At 44.8% G+C, this 19,370-nt stretch overlaps 1 protein-coding gene across 2 annotated transcripts in view; it reads left to right on the forward strand.

Moving 5' to 3' along the window:
- The first annotated feature begins 3,590 nt into the window (after positions 1–3,590).
- The window catches only part of EXT2 (exostosin glycosyltransferase 2), a 129,542-nt gene continuing 113,762 nt past the window's right edge, over positions 3,591–19,370 (forward strand). For both annotated transcript variants that reach the window (XM_060018751.1, XM_060018752.1), the window contains exons 1-3: positions 3,591–3,752; positions 13,673–14,238; positions 15,178–15,267. In XM_060018751.1, coding sequence (XP_059874734.1) covers positions 13,703–14,238; positions 15,178–15,267 — 626 coding nt within the window. In that variant the 5' untranslated portion in view covers positions 3,591–3,752; positions 13,673–13,702. The remainder of the gene's footprint in view (positions 3,753–13,672; positions 14,239–15,177; positions 15,268–19,370) is intronic.

Here is a 19,370-nt window from a genome sequence, read left to right on the forward strand (position 1 = left end):
CTGTTCCCTGTTTCTGGATACATCCTGGGTTTTCTTCCTTTATTCTCCCTCTCTTTCAACCTCCCTGTCCTATATTCCATCTCCTTGTTTTTTCTTGAATCTGCATTCTGGGTAATTTATTCAGATCTATATCTCAGTGTATTAATTGTATCTAATCTGTGGTTTTTAACTTATGCATTGAATTTTTAATCTCAATTTTTATATTTAGTACTTTTTCAATCTCTTCCGTCTTTGGGGAAAAAAACCATCTTGTTTCTTTCTAATATTTACAGTTCCATCTTTTGGAACTGTAAGTCTTTGAGCACCATAAACTTACTTATTTTATATCTATTTCTCATTATCCAGTTATCTGTAGTTTCTGCAGGTTAAATTTCTGCTGTTTGTAGGTTTCTGCTGACTGGTTTATTCTTCATGCGCTTTGTAATTCCAGATTGTGAGTTTATGTTTGTCAGAATCCTGGGCAGCTTGCCTTGAGGGCATGACCCTCCAGAGGGGATTTATGTTTCCTTTGCTTCAAGTTACTCTTTAGGTGGGGAACTTCCTGGACCATGCTGGCAGTATCCATTCAAATCCCACCTTGTTGTGAAGCTTGAAATTAAAGCTTCTCAGCAGAGGCTCTTCTTTTCCCATTCTCTGGACAAGACAGACAAGTTTTTTTTTTGGTTTGTTACTGAAGTTGAGCACATTTTTCCAGCCGTCCATCTCAATAGCCTAGCTTTACATGGTTTTCTCCACATCTTCCCATCTTGTATGCCCAAACTGTACCTTCAACACTCAATTTTCTCACTTCACCTTCATTTTTGGCTCCTTGTATATTTTCTTTACTTCTTTTGTGAGCTCAGTATCCATTTGAGAGAGTGTTCATTATATTTGCTCTGGTGTTGATAGGTGTTTTCTGGTCCACCCAGGCTGCCTGCCAGTGTCGTATAAGCTGACCCAACGTGAAATACCACAGAACAATTCTTTCACGGAGTCTTTTTTCTTGGGGAATGTACCTTTCTCCATACTTACAGACTGCTATCGTGTAAAGGAAGTGGTAAAGCTGGCATTCATCTCCACACTAGCAATTGCTCTTCATTGTAAACTCTCTTTCAAAAAAATGGCTGATGGGGCTTCCCTGGTGGCGCAGTGGTTGAGAGTCCGCCTGCCGATGCAGGGGACACGGGTTCGTGCCCCGGTCTGGGAGGATCCCACATGCCGCGGAGCGGCTGGGCCCGTGAGCCACGGCCGCTGAGCCTGCGTGTCCGGAGCCTGTGCTCCGCAAGGGGAGAGGCCACAACAGTGAGAGGCCCGTGTACCGCAAAACAAACAAACAAAAAAACAAAAAGTGGCTGATGATGCCACTTTCCTTGAAAACCACACGCTTTTTAACGCTCGCTTGCACTTCTCCTGGCTCACTGGGTACGCGGGACTCTGCATGGTCTTTGCTTTCTCCTGTACCTTCAGAGCAAGTAATGAAATGTCTTTCTACAGTCTCTCTTCTAACCACCGACCACAAGTACTTTTCTACCTTCTGAGACTTCAGGTCCTGGCCCACAGTTTTCTTTCTCATTCTTCTCTGCAGTCGCTCTCAGCTGCTTTAGCATCACGTAACTTCTAATATCACAGCTTCTATACTTTCTCACCTCCAATTCCTTGCATGGTTTCTACCCCTAGAAATGTAGCCCCACCGTTTGAACCATGCTGGTTTAAAAGACACTTGCTCTTTCTGACTGCTTCTCCTTCTTTCTCACATCTGTGCCTTTGCTCATGCTTTTTTTTCTCTGAGGGAATGCCCTCTTTGTCCTCTATTTGTCAAAATCCTAACTGTCCTCCAGGACCAGCAAATGTGTCAACTCTTGCGTGAGGTCTTCCTACATCTTTCCAGTTGGATGTGATCGCTTTCTCTCTTGAACCCTGTAGCACAGTGGTCCCCAACCTTTTTGGCACCAGGGACCGGTTTTGTGGAAGACAGTTTTTCTACTGACTGGTGGCAACCAGTACCGGCCTGGGGGTTGGGGACCCCTGCTGTAGCATTTTGTGTACATTTTCCTATGCCACTCTCCATCCTCTGCTTTGGTGAATCTTACTTGTGCATTTGTTTTCTTTCTATTGAGCTCCTCCCAGCGTCTGGGCACCCTTTATTCATTCAAAAACTACTCATTGAGCACTTCCTATGTGCCAGGCACTATGCATGTTTAGGGTTATAAAAAGTGAGTAAGATAGGCAGGTTCTTCAAGGGCTATGCCTAACACGGGTCTTTAACACAGAAAGTCCTCATTTAATGAAAAAATAATTCATTTAAAATGTTTACAGAGAAAGACAAAGAAGAAAGTGAAAATGCTTTCCACGTATCCGTTTCTCAAATGTGGTGTATGTGTGCTAAAATTTCTTATCATTTTTTTTGGGGGGGTGTGGATTTGAAGAGCAGAGCAAATGCTCTCTTAGATGTGGGGAAGCAGAATGTGTTTTCCTGTCTCCAGAATGTTCTCATCCCAATCTCTCTGGATCTTTGTTAAGCAGGCATTAACTCACAAGAATATTCTTGGAATCACTGTTGCTGCTGGAAGCCCCAGTGGGTCTCTAGACTCAGAATCATCCCTATGAATATTTAAGTTCTAAGTGACAGCTTCCACCAGATGGTGCTGAGGTACAGCTGAGCCCAGATGGATTTGGATTCTGCAGCCGTTGTCTGTAAACTGCATAGGCTCAGTGGGGTCATTTCATTAACTTCTCAATAACATCACTCTGCATTTTGATTGAATTTTTTAGACTCCACGTACTGTCTTATGACAGGGGTTTTGCTGTGCATGTAGGAGGCTAGATCATGTAAATAATACAGAAACAAAATGAAAATGAAAGTTTTTCTCCCCCATTTCTACCTCCACAATAAATCCCTCTAAAACTGTTTATTGCTTCTTGAATTATTTCCAGAAAACATGTTATATATAAGTGCCTGAATCTAAGCATCTACATATATATTTTGTCTTGTTTCTGCATACATATATATGTACATTTTATTACATAAAAAGGTTCATACTCGTCTACTGTTTTAAACCATGTTTTCATATTAACATGTCTTTGAGATTTTTCCATACCAACATACGTATTCATTCTCTCATTATTACATTCTAATAATTTATTTTGATTAATATCAAATTTTCCATAGTTTATTTTGGTTGTGTCCGGGTTTTCGCTATTATTAGAAACAGTACTGTAATGAATATTTTTGATAAAGGTCGTTGAGAGTATCCATAGGGTAAACTCCATACAGAGGGATTGTTGGGGAAAGTTACCTGCATTTTACGTTTAATGGATACCTGCCAAATTCCCTTTCAGGAATGTTGCACGCGCATGAATACCGATTATACTAAAACGTTTACATTTTTGTCAGTTTTATAAACAGTTTTGTAAGTTAAGCATGGGGCTTAACTTTAATTAATTTCTTTAATTACGAACGAGGCTGCGTGTCTATGGATTTCTCTGTGGAGCCTGAGTTTCGCCCGCCTATCTGGGAGAAACCCTAAGCGGTGCCTTGACTCCTCCTGTCCAGCAGGGGACGCGGGTAGGGGCCGCTCGCGCATGCGCAGTGCGCTGGGTGTCAGGCCGCCGAGCGCAGCCGGCCCCGTGCTCCCCGCTAGCTACCGCAGACCCGGCGCAGGCAGCGGCGACCAGCAGCTTCGTGCGATCCCACCCAGGCGGCTGTGGCCAGTGCCCCGCGGCATGAGCCGGTGACCGAGCGCGGGGCCGAGCAGGAGGCAACCGTGGCCGAGGTAAGCGCGGCGCGGAAGGGCCGGGCGGGCCCCCGGTGAGGGCTCGGGCCTCCCCGGGCCGCGGCGGAGTCGGGGCCGAATCGCCGGGGAAGCGCGGACCGCGCGGGAGGTCCGAGGGCTGCAAGAGGCCGGCGCCACTCCCTGTGAATTCCCGCTTTGGGTGCGCTTTGATTTCCTCCCCGCCTTCTCCTTCGTCACCCGACCCGCCTAGCACTTTGGTTTCCCACCTGTTTCCTTGCCCACTTCTGTTCCCCGTCCGCACCTTTCCTTTTTCCCGGGATCCTGTGGCTTCCTTTTCCGAAGGCCCCACCCTCTGCCGTGACCTCTCTCTGCTGCCAGCTCCTTCCCGCGAGCCACAGGGATCTGCTTTCTCCCACTGGGATTTTTCAGCTCTGGGTTCTGCCTTGGCCAGTGGCGTCCCGTGCGGTACCAGATGCCCTGGGCAGGACCGGATGCTCTGGTGAGGAGGGTGGCCAGCGGTGTCCGGGCTCTAGGCATCTACTTGAAGCTCAGAGGCACTTGGAGTTTTACTTACTGGCGGCGGGAACCAGATCTATGTATACAGTTTTGAGGTTAAAATTATTTGGTGTAACTTACTGGAAAGTGCTAATCTAGAAGGGTCCTTGATTTATCTGTCTGAAGATGTCTTGAAATAGAAATTTAAATTCTTCTTCTAAGTTAATTGAGTGCCCTGAGGACTTAAACTGGACTTAGTTTGTAAATTTCAGAGCTCAAAGGCTATTTACAGTAATAAAATACATGACTCAATTTCTATCACTCCTCACTGCCGCTGACTTAAGCCATCTGGTTGCAAATGCTGGTGTAAATGGATAGATTTGCGTCTGTCAAATTATGCTGGTTAATTGAGGACTGAAAAAGGTGTATCTAATTCAGGCTTTTAAGGGTAAGTAGGGGAGGCAGCTTCACATGGGGGTTAGAGAGTGCAGGCTCCGGAGCCAGGCTGCCATTCTCCAGATCCTAGCATTGGCATTTTCTAGTTGTGTGACATTGGGCAAATTGCTTAGCCTTCCTTGTTACTTTCCCTGTCTGTAAAATGAGGATAATCATAGCTTGTCACAGGGCACTGTTAGGAAGATTAGGTTAACGCAGAATGCTTAAAACAGATCCTGGCATGCATGTAGTGGGTCTGCAGTAAAGTTTAGTTATTGTCAGTAGTTCCTTAGTTATATGCACTGTGTTAATTATAGTATAATTCCCACAAAGGGGCACAGGTTTTTGTTTTTTAAATTTGGAATCATTTTTAGGGGTGGTTCACTATAACATAACTTTAATTGTAAAGGATCCTATCAGGTAAGGCAGTGAATTGCAGATTTTCCTGCTTCGGTTAATATTTGGTTCCTTTGTTTTCAGGAACAGGTGAGTTAAGTTCCAGGGTAGCAGCGGCCCCAAGAGTTCATCTGTGAGGGCTTCTGTAAAAAGGTTAAGAAGATGAGAGTTTGGGACTGCAAACTTTGGACTAAGCGGATTGGACATAGCCTGAAGCACTAAGGAAAGGTTATGCAGGCAAGATTTAGGAATAACTAATTCCAGGAACAGAAAATGCATCTCATCTTGACAGTAGAGTGAGGTTGAAAGATTTTTCCAGTGATTCAGTGCCTGACATCTAGCCGGATGATTCCAGTGTTTTGCAGGGACAGATTTGATGTGCTTTGAGGAGGCTAAAGTTTGTAGGGCTTGTTGTGAAATTCTTATTTTGACCCAGGTTGTGGTTTTATATGGAAAAACATTCATTAATAGGAGATTCCTTTTGGTTTGTCCTGTTGGGGAAGCTCAGTGTTAGGGGAGAGGAGGGTGGTCAAGGGTAGGTACAGAAAATTCCATCTGTGAAATTACCTGTCTATTTCCGCCCCCCCCCCCTTTGGAAACTCTAATTCAAGAAAGAAAATGATCAGAGTTCATCACCATATAATTACACAAAACTTGGGCCTTGAACAGTGTGTGTGCTGACGGAACTGGGAAGTATATAGACACTCCTTCATTCAACAAACATTTATGTTTACATGGAATGTGTTCTAGACATGATATTAGATGCTGGGAATACTGAGCAGACATGAAAAACTCTGATTACAAGAAAATGACCAGTAGAAGAGAGACTTGCAATTACATAACCAATTACTACAGTCTGGCAAGTGCTGTAATGAAGCCTGTGAAAGGTACAAGGATGTTCACCGAGAGTTCTCGGTCTCTGAAGCTCGACTTAGTTAGGGGCTGGTTTCTTGTTCACTTAAGGCTTTTCCCCTCATTTCTTTTTTTACTAAGAGTTTTTACTCCACCTCAAGTGCTCGCCATCTCTCTCAGCTGTTCAGCACAGACCTGTGGACGCTCACTTAGCCAGTGTAGGCAAACCTCAGAAATGTGAGTTTATATCCCTGGGAACAGCCCTCAGGTGGGGGGTGGGGGTGGGGGAGGCGCGGGATGGATAGGCTTCGCGGATGAATGTCCTTGAAAGGGACAGTTCTCAGGTGCATTTTTCGGAGGGACCCTAGAAGGGTTGAGCCCCATCTGCCCAGCTCAGTATGGCAGCCAGCACGGTAATGCACCCTCGTGGCTTTCCGTTCTTCTCCAACTCCTCTCCTTACTCCCTCCCTCTGGCTTTCTGGATTCGTCTTCTGCAAGCTGCTTGCACCCAAGCCATTTTTAGTTTGGCAGAACATAAACTAAGGCGGTTGGTACTGGAAGTGGCTCTAGAAAGCAGGTCCTGAGAATAGCGTTGTGAGACTGGAATCGCTCACCCTCAGGTGGCAACCAGGACCCCTTTGCTGGGGGTAGGTGAGGCGTTGATAACCCCTGGTGCCCTCTAGCGTCACTGAGTAGTCAGGCTGACCGGTGGAGGGTTGGGATGAGGTTCAGGTAGAAAGGAAAGCATTGGCTGGCACAGGAACTCTAGCGCTCGAGCAGTGTGTGGACCGCGGTCATGATGACGCTGGTGGAATTGGTTGGCTCTTGTTATCCCCTTAGAGGCCTTAGGTGCGCTCAGGCTCAGATCAGCCAGATATCAACTCGGGACGCATTGTGAAAGATAGAACTCCATGGCAGCGTTTCCTGCAGCTGGAGGGCAGACTGTGTTGAAAATCAGGCCCAGAATTTCATCGTAATTATGGCTGAACTGCAAAGGAAGCTGAGAGCACGGCCTTGACAGGCTGCTTCTGCTGAAGTCAGGGCCATGATGGGGAAGAAGCGGGACCGTGAGTCTTAGGATGGAGATTTGGGGTGGAGGCGCTGAGGACTGAACTCCCAGATTTCCTAGATCCTCTGGGCCAGCAGAAGTCTCTCTCTCCATTGCTGAGAAGAAGCGCTCCTTACCTGACACTATGCAGAGCCTTCCCTGGAGGTGGATACTTTGCAAGGTAGTGCTTCTCCTCGTCAACATTGCCCATCCCTGCCCTCAGATCTCAGCACTGCCTAAGTGGGGACGTACAGCCCCTGCTGCTGGGGTGATAGCTGTTGTACTGGAAGAGCTGTAGGACCTGGCTCGTGTGGACCAGCAGGAACTGGAGGGACACACGGGAATGAATCTTGAGGGTGTCAGACCAAAAGTGGGGTAGCGGTGGACTGTGAAGCCAAGTGGGAGTGACTCTTGGGAGGATTCTCTCCTGATTCAGGGTTTCGTGGCCTTGCAGGGACAAGCTGGTCCTGATGTGCTGCTGGGCAGGCTCCTGGAACCTTGGATATGACTGTCATAGCGTTGGTTCTCAACTGAGGGCCAGTTTGCCTCCCCAGGGGGTATTTGGCAATATCTGGGTGTATTTTTAGTTGTCACAACTAGGGGTTGCTTCTGGCTTCTCTTGGTTAGAGACCAGGGATGCTACTAAACGTTCTGCATTGTACAGAACAGCTCCCCACAGAAAAGAATCGTTTGGCGCAAAATGTCACTAGTTCTGAGCTTGAGAAACCCTAGTCTGGAGTAAATGAGGTAAAGGTGCCAGAGCTGTGTTGGCAGAATATTAAGGTGGGGGTCAGAGGTTCAGGGAGGTGGAGATTTGAAATAGATTTATTACTTGAGGCCAGAGGTGCATTTCCTGCCCATGCTCCCAGGAGGGCGTTCTCCCTTCCCTCTGGTAATGTGGAACCGCAGGGAGGGGACCAGCACGTTTGAGAAGCTCAGCGTTGATTCTCCTCTATAGGCCAGGATTGACCTTATGAGATTTGACTATGGAGCTGGGTTCCCAAGTATCAATGAGGATGATAGGATTCTGAAATGGCAGAAGCCAGGTGGTGGCACTAACCATCAGAGGCAAGGCAGACACAATATCCATAATAAGCAGTGAGGCTTGACTCGAAACCAGTGTGTCTGGACCCACTGTGATGCTAAGAGAGCCTGGCATTCCTATAGAGGGTATAGATGGGCAGCCAACTAGGGTATTGTTTCACTGTATAACCAGAAAAAAAAAATCAACAGATGACAAGTAGAAGGCTGATGTCAGCTGCTGCAGTGGAAGAATCACTATCACCTAGTTTTCAGATGTGAGCCAGCTCTCAGACCTGTATCCCGTGGATTGAGGGGGAGGCTGGATCTCTTTGGAGAAGAACTTTGCAACATCCCTGAAAGTATAGACAGATGTTTCCCGAGTCCTTCCTCAAGGGAACTGTAGGTCTTTATCAGACTTGTGGTACATCAAGGAAAGGAGAATATCCAGACCTTCTGAGGGCTGTTAAGTACAGGGTCAGAGCTGATAATAATACCAGGCAACCTGCAAGCAATGGTGGATAGGAGTTTGCAGATAAATGACCTGGCCTCTCCTCCTTCTGAGGGACATGGTGTAGTTTGCATGGTTCTTCAGAGGGTTCCTAAAGAGCCCCTGTTACCCAGCTTGATAACACACTCCTACTGGCTTTCCCTGGTTCCCTGTCTCTCTTCTTGCTCTGTTCTCTAGCTCCCAAGTAAAACTGCCTGCACCCCCATCCTCGTCTCTGGTTCTTTTTGGGGGGTTAATGATGGGGGGGACTCAAACTGTGACAGGTGGGAAGCAAAGTGTGATGCCTAGGACTCTCACATAGTGGGTGTCAGCCTCTCTTCTTTCCAGCCCTCCTGATGCCCCCTTGGGACTGTGGAGCCAGGTCACGCTCCTACTCTTGGAGTTCCTGTGGCTCCAGGTCACCACCAGCACTTGGTGGTGTTTGATGCTGACATTCTGCCATGTTGGTGGGTAGAGATGTCTTGCTGTTTAATTGCCACACTTTTCCTGTCCATTAATTAGACTAAACATCTTTTCAGATGTTCATGTGCCATTTTGTGGCCTCTTCTGTGACATTCTTGTTTAAGTCTTTAGTTTTCTGTTGTTTGTTTGTTTTGGCTTTTTTGTTTGTTTCTTATTACTTTGTAGGAGCTCTTTATTCTTGTTGATAGTTAGTCCTTATTGGTTACCTGTATTGCAAATATCTTCTAGTTTATAGCCTGTCTTTTTACTTCCTTATGATGTCTTTTGATGAATAAAAATTCTTAATTGTAACACTGAATTTATTATTTTATCTTTTTGTGATTTGCATTTTTTGCATTTCATTTTGGACATCATTCTCTGCCTGGAATTCACAGATATTCTCTTTTGTGTTCTAAATATCTTACAGTTTTGCCTGTTACGTATAGCTCTTTAATCTGCCTTGAATAGATTTCCTCCCCTCTGGCTGCTTTTAATATTTTTCTTTGGCTTTCTTTTTAGTGGTTTTACTTTGACATATCTAGTTGGTTTTTGTCTTGTTTTTGGGTTTTTTTGTATATATTTTACTTGGAGTTGAGCATTTTGAATCTGTGAGTTGATATATTTCATTATGTTTGGAAGAACTTGACAGCTGGATTTTTGTGTCTACTTCTGCCTTCAGTCTTTGCATTATCACACATCATGTAGCCTCTGGCAAATGGAAGGTGAAAAAATAATGTCAGTGTTATTATAAAAATAGTTCAGATCCTTTGAAAGGGTCTTGGGGACCCCCTGGAGCCCCCAGACTGTATTTTGAGAATCACTGGTCTAAGATTTTTGGTATTAGTGTTATACTAGCCTCCTAAAGTAGGTCAGGAAATGTTTCTTCTTTTTTCCAAACTTTGTGTAAAATTGGAATTATTGTTTCTTGACTGTTTGGTAGAACTTGGAAAATCTTTTGGATCTGGAATTTTCTTTATAGGAAGATTTTTTAAACTTTTGATTCAGTTTCTTTAATGTTATAGAGCTTTCCAGGTTTGCTGTTTCTCCTTGAGACTGTTTTAATAAGGTATATTTTTTAAAGAATCTCTCCATTTCATTTAAATTTTCAAATATTTTGGTATAAGTTCATTGATACCATCTCATCTTTTAAATACATGCAGTATTTAGAGTTATGGGCCCCTTTTCATTCTAGTATTTATTTGTGCTTTATTTTCTCTTTATCTTGATTAATCTTACCAGAATTATGTCAAATGTCAATTTCTTTCTTTTTAAAAGAAGATGTTGGGGGTAGGAGTTTACTTATTTATTTATTTTTTGCTGTGTTGGGTCTTCGTTTCTGTGCAAGGGCTTTCTCTAGTTGTGGCAAGCGGGGGCCACTCTTCATCGCGGTGCGCGGGCCTCTCACTATCGTGGCCTCTCTTGTTGCGGAGCACAGGCTCCAGACGCGTAGGCTCAGTAGTTGTGGCTCACGGGCCTAGTTGCTCCGCGGCATGTGGGATCCTCCCAGACCAGGGCTCAAACCCGTGTCCCCTGCATTGGCAGGCAGATTCTCAACCACTGTGCCACCAGGGAAGCCCAAATGTCAATTTCTTTAGTCTTTTTAAAAAAAGGTTTAGCTTTGTTGATCCTATTTGGGTTTTAATTAATTAATTTCTGTGCTTTTATTTATTACTTAATTCCTTCTATTATCTTTGGATTTATTTTGTTGTGGTAATGTCTTTTTTTATAATCTGGACCTCATGAAAATTGTAAAGGTCATATGTGGATACTACCTTGGTGGATTATTGCTCTAGTAGTTTATGGCCAGTATTTTTAAGAAGCAATAGGATAATAGAAGAACACAGTGTTCATCACATGTTCTGTGGCTAATACTATGTACTAAGGTTAAACATTGTTTTGTGAAAATAGTGTTTTGTGAAATATTTGTTTTATTTCAGATATTATACATACACATCTATGTCTGTATTGGGTCATAATATAAAATGTTGTCTTACAGGTTTTAGTTTAAAAAAAGTTTTAAAAGCTACTGTGCCCTGGTGTCGCAGTGGTTAAGAACCCGCCTGCCAGTGCAGGGGACACAGGTTCGAGCCCTGGTCTGGGAAGATGGCACATGCTGTGGAGCAGCTAAGCCCGTGCGCCACAACTACTGAGCCTGTGTGCCACACTAGTGAAGCCCACACGCCTAGAGCCCGTGCTCCGCAACAAGAGAAGCCACCGCACTGCAATGAAGAATAGCCACTGCTTGCCGCAACTAGATGAAGTCCGCATGCAGCAACAAAGACCCAACACAGCCAAAAATAAATAAATAAAATACATTTAAAAAGAAAAAAGCTACTATGTTAAATGGTAGTTTGTCTAACATTAGTGAAGGTTTCAAACCTAGCTGCATAAAATAAACATGCAAGGGCTTGCTAAATCGGTAGATTCTTTGACCTTATTTTAGACCTACTAATACAACCCTCCAGTGCTGGGGCTAAGGACTCTGTGTTTTAACAAGCTCTCCCTGTGTGCTTCTTATCATTTGGGTGTTTGAGAACCACTGATTCAGGATATAGACACACCTTGAGAGCCTGTTGGGCAGTTCTGGCATGTGGTATATGGAGAGTGCAGCTCCTTGTGTGCATTTGTCCCAGGACCTCTTTTCTAGCTCCAGGAGAGATACATGGAGAGAAGGAAAACGATAGGGTGGGCCTGGTGGTAAGTAGGGGTTGGGGGCAGGCTAGGAACATCCTGTTCATCGTTAGAATGACAGAAAAAGTGAAATAGCTCTTGTGCCTGCATTTCTGGCATGGAATCTATTAGTATATATTGAATGGCTAATGTATGTACCCCAAAGATGATAATCTTTAAGCTTAAAATGTATGAACTTTCATATATTAGTCCATGACAAGCACATTTCTTTTTTTGGCGGTACGCGGGCCTCTCACTGTCGTGGCCCTCTCCCGCTGCGGAGCACAGGCTCCGGACGCGCAGGCTCAGTGGCCATGGCTCACGGGCCCAGCCGCTCCGCGGCATGTGAGATCTTCCTGGACCGGGGCACGAACCCGTGTCCCCCGCATCGGCAGGCGGACTCTCAACCAGTGCGCCACCAGGGAAGCCCGCAAGCACGTTTCTTGATATGTTCCAGATCATGGTCTCAGAGAGATACAAGTTGAAATCATTCATGACCATTCAGCACATTTTACCCAAAAAGCTGATAATGATTGCAACATTCAAGGCTTGATGAGACCCTGCTGGCTAGGAAGGAAGCAGTCTTACAGTGTGGGCATGATTGGGAAGAACTCCGTTTAGCTATAGTGCAAATGGTTGATAAACCTTAAGATAGACCTCTATGAGCTTTTCAGTTATTTCCCTTTATATTAATAGCTTTTCCGAATGAGGCCATTTTGAAGATCGGGATTTTGACATGTGGAATGCTGAAGTCCTAAAGTCTCTTGTTGCAGTAACGTGTCTGTGCCAGATGATGCAGTCACACTCAAGGCTTTACCCTCCCCACACGGTAGCTAGGCATCAGGTGTCGGGCTTGTTCGGTAAGGATCTTAATTTGTGGTCTACAGGGGGACTCTGCATTTTCAGCTGAGGACTAAGGATTTTCTTTGTATCTGTCAGTGATGCTTATTGGCTCTTTATCTATTGCTACATGACAAACCACCTCAAAACTTACAGACAGCCACAGCAACAGCCATGATGTATTTGCTCGGGATTCTGCCATCTCTACAGAGCTTGGCGGGGCTGGTTCATGTTTGCTTCACATAGTTTCCCCTGGGGTCTTCCTGAGGTTGCCCTAAGCTGGGAGCTCAGCTTCCTTATAACGTGGCGGCTGGCTTCCATCGGCTACAGGGTCTCTTAAGTCTTGGACTCAGAAGCCCCAGAATCTCACTTCGGCCACGTTCTTTTGGTCAAACAGGTCACAAGGCTAGCCCGAATTCAGGGGGAAGGGAAAGAGATTCCACCTTTTGGTTGGACGAGTGGCGTGCACCTTCACCAGTGGGAAGAAGTGTTGGCATCGATCTCTAGAAATGGATCGACCTCATTGGCCTTTCTTTTCCTCCCTCCACCTCTCCTTTCCTCCTTCCCTGTTTCTTCATTTCTCCCTTCCATCTAAATGTGTCAACTATCCCTTCATTATAAAACATCAGTATATATTTTATTTAAAGATTACTCTTCTCTAATACCCCTTGGCCTTTTCTTGATATTTTCTTAGTGGTGTTTTTACATTCCGCATTTTGTTACGGTTTTGTGTCTCATTAGCATATAAATTCCTCTAAGGTAGGTTTCCACTTTCTTCTTTGTTTAGGTCCTCTATGAGGGTTGAATGAATGAATGAAAACAGGCCTTAGTACAATGAACGAAACCTCAGTTTGTCCAGATGAAGCATCAGTTTATGTTAGGCAAGTATTTGAAAGCGAAATAAAGCAACTGTCTTCAGCTGTTGCACCTCTGACTTTTCTTCCTTGGTCAGTACCCCTCTTCCTAGGTCTCACACATTTACCGGCTTATGCTTTCAGAGAACATATATCTATAGAATATAGTAATATTTTTACATTATGTTAACAGTATTTATATTAAGTATGTAATATTAAATACATCATATTCTCATATGTACACATTTATTTATTTATAAGACAGGTCAAAAATCCCTTTTCATTATTTCATCAGACCACTTAAGGAAAAGAGGTAGATTCAAAGTTGAACGGTCCTTTCAAGTGTCATCTGCCACCCTAAAAACCTCACTTTTCTCTCTTCTCCCCTGGTAACCAGGAGTGTGAGGAAGAGGCTCTCTGGGTCATTATGTGTGCCTCGGTCAAGTACAACATCCGGGGTCCTGCCCTCATCCCGAGAATGAAGACCAAGCACCGCATCTACTACATCACCCTCTTCTCCATCGTCCTGTTGGGCCTCATCGCCACAGGCATGTTTCAGTTCTGGCCGCACTCCATCGAGTCCTCGAGCGACTGGAGCGTGCAGAAGCGCAGCATCCGCGACGTGCCGGTGGTCAGGCTGCCGGCCGACAGCCCCGTCCCCGAGCGTGGCGACCTCAGCTGCAGAATGCACACATGTTTCGACGTCTACCGCTGTGGCTTCAACCCCAAGAACAAGATCAAGGTGTACATTTACTCTCTGAAAAAATACGTGGATGATGCGGGTGTCCCAGTGAGCAGCACCATCTCCCAGGAGTACAACGAGCTGCTCACGGCCGTCGCAGACAGCGACTACTACACCGAGGACATTGCCCGGGCCTGCCTGTTCATCCCGTCCATCGACCTGCTCAACCAGAACGCGCTCCGCGTGAAGGAGACGGCGCAGGCGCTGGCCCAGCTCTCCAGGTATCACAGCAGGTCTTCCAGGAGCTAGAGGGAAGGAGGGGCAGAGCCAGTGGTTCTCTTGAGCTGGTGCCAGCTGCCTGCTTGTCTCTTATCTCATATGGGGGTGAGTGGATGTGCGACTGACTTGTAGGAGGACTGGTGCTTTGAGCACCTGGCCTCTGTACCACCCTCCCGTGCCACTGCTGTGGGTTCCCAGCCTCTTAACGTTTAGAAGCTAAGGATGCTTCCCATGCTTTTCCTTTGAAATTTAAGCACTTTTTTCCCTTCTTTATTACTCACATAATATACATTCACTATAAAAAGTCTGAAAATACAGGTAAGCAAAAAGAAGAAAGTAAGGTTCATTCCATAAGCCTGCCTCTAAGAGATGATCATTAATATTTTGCTGTTACTTTTCAGTCATTTTTGTATAAAACATAGGCATGTATGTATACATTTTTGTATAAAGTATATATACCTATGCATGTGTATATAACATTTTTGTCCAGAATGGGATCACACAGCAAAACACGTTCTCTTGCTGCCTTTTTCCCTTCATTTATCATGAATGTATTTCCAGATAATTTCATCTTCATCTGTCGGTTCTACATGACTTTAAGGGCTGTATAGTATTCCATTTTGTACATGTTCCCTAATGTATTTAACTGGCCTTCGGTTTATTTATTTTTTGTTTCTGTAACCAAATGGTGAACACTCAGGTAGCGTTCAGGTTTTCATTAGCATAAGCAGTTCTGTAGTGCACAAGCTTGGAGTGCACATCCCCCAGCTTTACTTTCAAGGAGCCAGGCCAGTGCCTGATGCACTGTTGGGATCTCCAGGCACTCCTGAGAAGAGGCCCTGTTATGGGTTGGGGAGACTACTTGTCATCCAGAAACTGACTTGTCTTTGTTTCTTCATAGTTGATGTGTGAATTCTCCTACATGTTTAATTTCTTAATAGGTGGGATCGAGGAACCAATCACCTCCTGTTCAACATGTTGCCTGGAGGTCCCCCAGATTATAACACGGCCCTGGATGTCCCCAGAGACAGGTAGGTGTATTTAGGGCTGTCCCCGTGATAGGGTTCTGAGGATTAAGTAAATGCAAGACCCTTTCGTTCATGAGAAATCATATTTCTCAGCCCACTGGGACGTACTTTGTAACCAGAATTGTTTGTTAAAGTGGAGAATTGTCCTAGGCCTTTTCCTCCTCAAGACCTAGAAGCATCAGACCTGCCTAAGTCTGTTGGGGAAAACCAGTTGGAGCTTAGGTCCCAGCGGGGCATCTTAAAAGTTTGTCTTGTCTTCCTAGTCTGGGTTGTGCTCTCCTGAGCGTAACCTCTCCTCCAGCCCCTGCACGGCCTGGTTCCTCACTGGCTTGTGTCAGCTTTCTCCACATTTGGGAGCATTTGCCAGAGGTAGAGTCGCAGCTACTGAGGGGAGAGGGCGTGGCTGTGTAATTGGAGCCCGTAACATCCGGGGAATGAGGGCACTCTGAGTACCATTTACTCTCTGTTGTTTCAGTCAGTGGGCTTCTTTCCTTCCTTCCTAATAACACTTCCGAACAGGCAGATCCGGTGTGGGGCGGCCATGACGTCACGGCTGCAGTTGGAGCTTGCTTACTGTGTTTTGGCCCTTTTGTGCATTGACTGCACCACCTCCTGGAAAACTCAGGAGGGAGGTGCCGCTTAAGGTTCCTCTCCCATCACTGGGTTCGAGGGTCTGAAGAGAGCAGAAAGTTTGGGCCCAACATGTGGGTCCGGGGCAATACTCAAGGTAGAGGATTATTGTAATTTCATATATGAACTCATTTATAACTAACTTACAGTTATTACAGTTGATGTTTATTACAGTTGATCTTTAACTCTTAAAAGATCATTATTACAGTTGATGTTTATTATTTATTACAGTTGATGTTTAACTTTATTGATGTTTAACTCTTAAAAGATCATTGTTACTGAAAAAGGTGAGGCCAGCTGTGGGAGGCCAGCATTGTCATTTATGAAAATCTACACTTAGTACTGCTTTTCCCCAGAAGATTAAATCTAAGCCCTCTTTGCTTTAAGTGATTATCTAGAGTCAGTATTGAGTTTCTATCTGGAAATACAATTATCACTAGAAAAGACACACCCCAGGACCATTCCTCAACTTTGGTGTAGAAACCATTTTGGACGATAGAGGGCAGTCAGGCCACACAAATTCTGTAGAAACCATCTAAACGCAAGGTGATCCCTGATTTGGCTCTCAGCCCCAGTGTTCCTGAGTGGGCTGCTGTTCTATGCGTTTGGTTGTTCTGGGAAGGTGAAATACTTTAGAGGGTAGAGAAGGGAAGGGAAAGAGCTGTTAGGAATGCAATGTCTTCACCTGCGGTTCTGTTTTTTTTTCCTTCAGTATGTGGGCCTCTCACTGCTGTGGCCTCTCCCGTCGTGGAGCACAGGCTCCGGACGTGCAGGCTCAGCGGCCATGGCTCATGGGCCCAGCCGTTCTGTGGCATGTGGGATCTTCCCGGACCGGGGCACGAACCCGTGTCCCCTGCATCGGCAGGCAGACTCTCAACCACTGCACCACCAGGGAAGCCCCTCTGGGTTTGTTTTGAGAAGGGCTTATTTCTGTTTGGGACATTTCACTTTTGCTGACATTTTGGTATATGTATCTGCATGGGAGAAGTATTTTATTTTTATCAAGTGCACACGTTAAAAGGGGTTTCATTTCTCTGCAGCAGAGTGTCAAGTAATCAGGAGAGAGTGTAAGTCCTTGCTGGTACTTAGGTGTTAAGGGTCAGGAAGGTTAAATCGTTTTCCCTGTGCATGTGTTTTTTGTAAGTGATTATAGACAATCCTGTAGCAAGTAATGAATCATCATATAGTCCTCCTTTATCTTTCCATGGGAGAAATATCATTTTGAAGCCTAGGTAGTCTTCTGGGTGGGGTAAGGATAGTAGATTTGTTTGTTAATTTTTCTTATCCTTTGTCCTTGCTTCTGGATTCAGAGGAGGCAAGAGCCATGAGTGTAGAATGGTTTCAGCAGGAGCTGCACATCTGATTATTCAGAAATTAGGAAACAGACAGGCTAGATTAGACTGTTTCTAAGATTCCCCTGAAATCTAAAGTCCTAGGTGTGATTATTTAAGAATTACTTGACTCAGGGAAACGCAAGGACCAGGACTGAAGCAAATGTCCGCTCAGAAAATACATCTTTTATGCTGTTTGAATCTGTTTTTCTCTTTCAGGTTTTAAAAATCCTATGCATGGTACACATATACCTTCTTGGTACAAGATTAGAACAATATGCAGGGGTACAAAGAGTAGAAGTATGCTTTCAAATCCTCCTCTTTTTACTCTCTTACTGAGAGGTAATCACTGTTATCAAACACTGTATTTTTCGAGTCTTTATTTGATGGATTTATAGTCAAACACACACATGTATATATTCACATACCCATTTTATTTTAAGTCAAATGACAGCAAATTGTACCTCTTCAATGTCTGACTTTACTGATATTTGTTTTCTCAGACACATTCTATAATTTTATTACTACCTTAGATTTTTGTTATCCTTTCTTTGCACGTATCTCTCACAAATTTCTACTTTCGTATGGGTGTATATTTATTTAAACTTCTTACGGAAACTTTTAACCTTATATAAAAGAAGAGAAACCAGTACAGTGAGCCCCGCACACCCACTGTCCAGCTGTGATGTCGTCAACTTGATTTATCTGTATTCCTACCTGCTCCTCGCTAGATTATCTAGAAGCAAATCCCAGATGTTATATCATTACATCTGTAAACATTTCATTTGAGGCTCTGCATAAGAGCTTTTTAAAAAATGTAACTACAGGGGCTTCCCTGATGGTGCAGTGGTTAAGAATCCGCTTGCCAATGCAGGGGACACGGGTTCAAGCCCTGGTCCGGGAAGATCCCACATGCCGCGGAGCAACTAAGCCCGTGCGCCACCACTACTGAGCCTGCGCTCTAGAGCCCGCGAGCCACAACTGCTGAGCCCACATGCCACAACTACTGAAGCCCGCGCACCTAGAGCCCGTGCTCCGCAACAAGAGAAGCCACCACAATGAGAAGCCCGCACACCACAGCGAAGAGTAGCACCACAACTAGAGTAAGCCCACGCACAGCAACGAAGACCCAATGCAGCCAAAAAAAAAAATATATATATATATAACTAGAATACTATTATCATACCTAAAAAAATTAACAGTAGTTCTTTAATACCACCAGATATTCACCAAATATCTAGCCATTGCTCAAATGTAGTTGTCTCATAATTTTTTTTTTTTTTTTTTTTTTTTTTACAGTTTGAGTAAGTAAACAAACAACGATAATCAGTAGAATTGGTCAGTTTCTCTTTTTGAAAAACCTAAAACGTGAAGCTTTATATTTGAGGAATTTGCAGGCCTGATTCAAAGGAAGCAAAAGATACACTTGCAGACGAACTGTGTTCAGGCTCTGTGAATACTCACATGGGAGGAGGCGAGCTGTGAGAGCGTCTGGGAAAGACCCAGGGTAGGGATGCTGAGTCCACGAGGCCAGGCTGAGAGGAGGAGGGTCGGTGATGTCCCTGAGTCAGGAAGTCCCGGGAAGTGCTGAAGATTCTGGTGACACTTGCAGTGATAGAACGCCTGGTGTGAGTGTGGTCATCATAGTGATGCTTTCTTAGCTGCAAGGTTTGTATTCAGTCTCTGCGGCTTCGGAACGGATCTCTGATTTGGGGATACATAATGGGAAAACAGAATGTGCTTCTCAGAAATTTACTTTTCAGTCAATGTAAAACACGTGTTCTGTAAACAAGGGAGGCTTACAATTTTTTCTCCATTATAATGTTAGGGAAAGCTTGGCAGAAGAAGATACAGTGACTTCGAGTTGAAGTCTTAGCAGCAGGGCCGGTGTGCGGCTTGTTTGACTAATTGCAGTGGTGACTCTTCCTAAGATCACACACCAGATTGCACATGTGTGATCTGTGGCAGGAGACATGCTTCGGGTTGCATGCTTTCCTCCTACCAGTGCTTAACCCCCTCCCTTACCCCCGGGGCTCCAGGTACAGAGTAACAGTAAAAGTTGGCATCATGTACACCTGCTTCCTTTCTCACTACATACACATGCTCCTGTCCTCTGGGGTGTGGGTGTAATTACCTCATCACCCA

The sequence above is a fragment of the Delphinus delphis genome, chromosome 8, assembly GCF_949987515.2.
Source record: "Delphinus delphis chromosome 8, mDelDel1.2, whole genome shotgun sequence".
In the NCBI taxonomy this organism is placed as follows: Eukaryota; Metazoa; Chordata; class Mammalia; order Artiodactyla; family Delphinidae; genus Delphinus; species Delphinus delphis.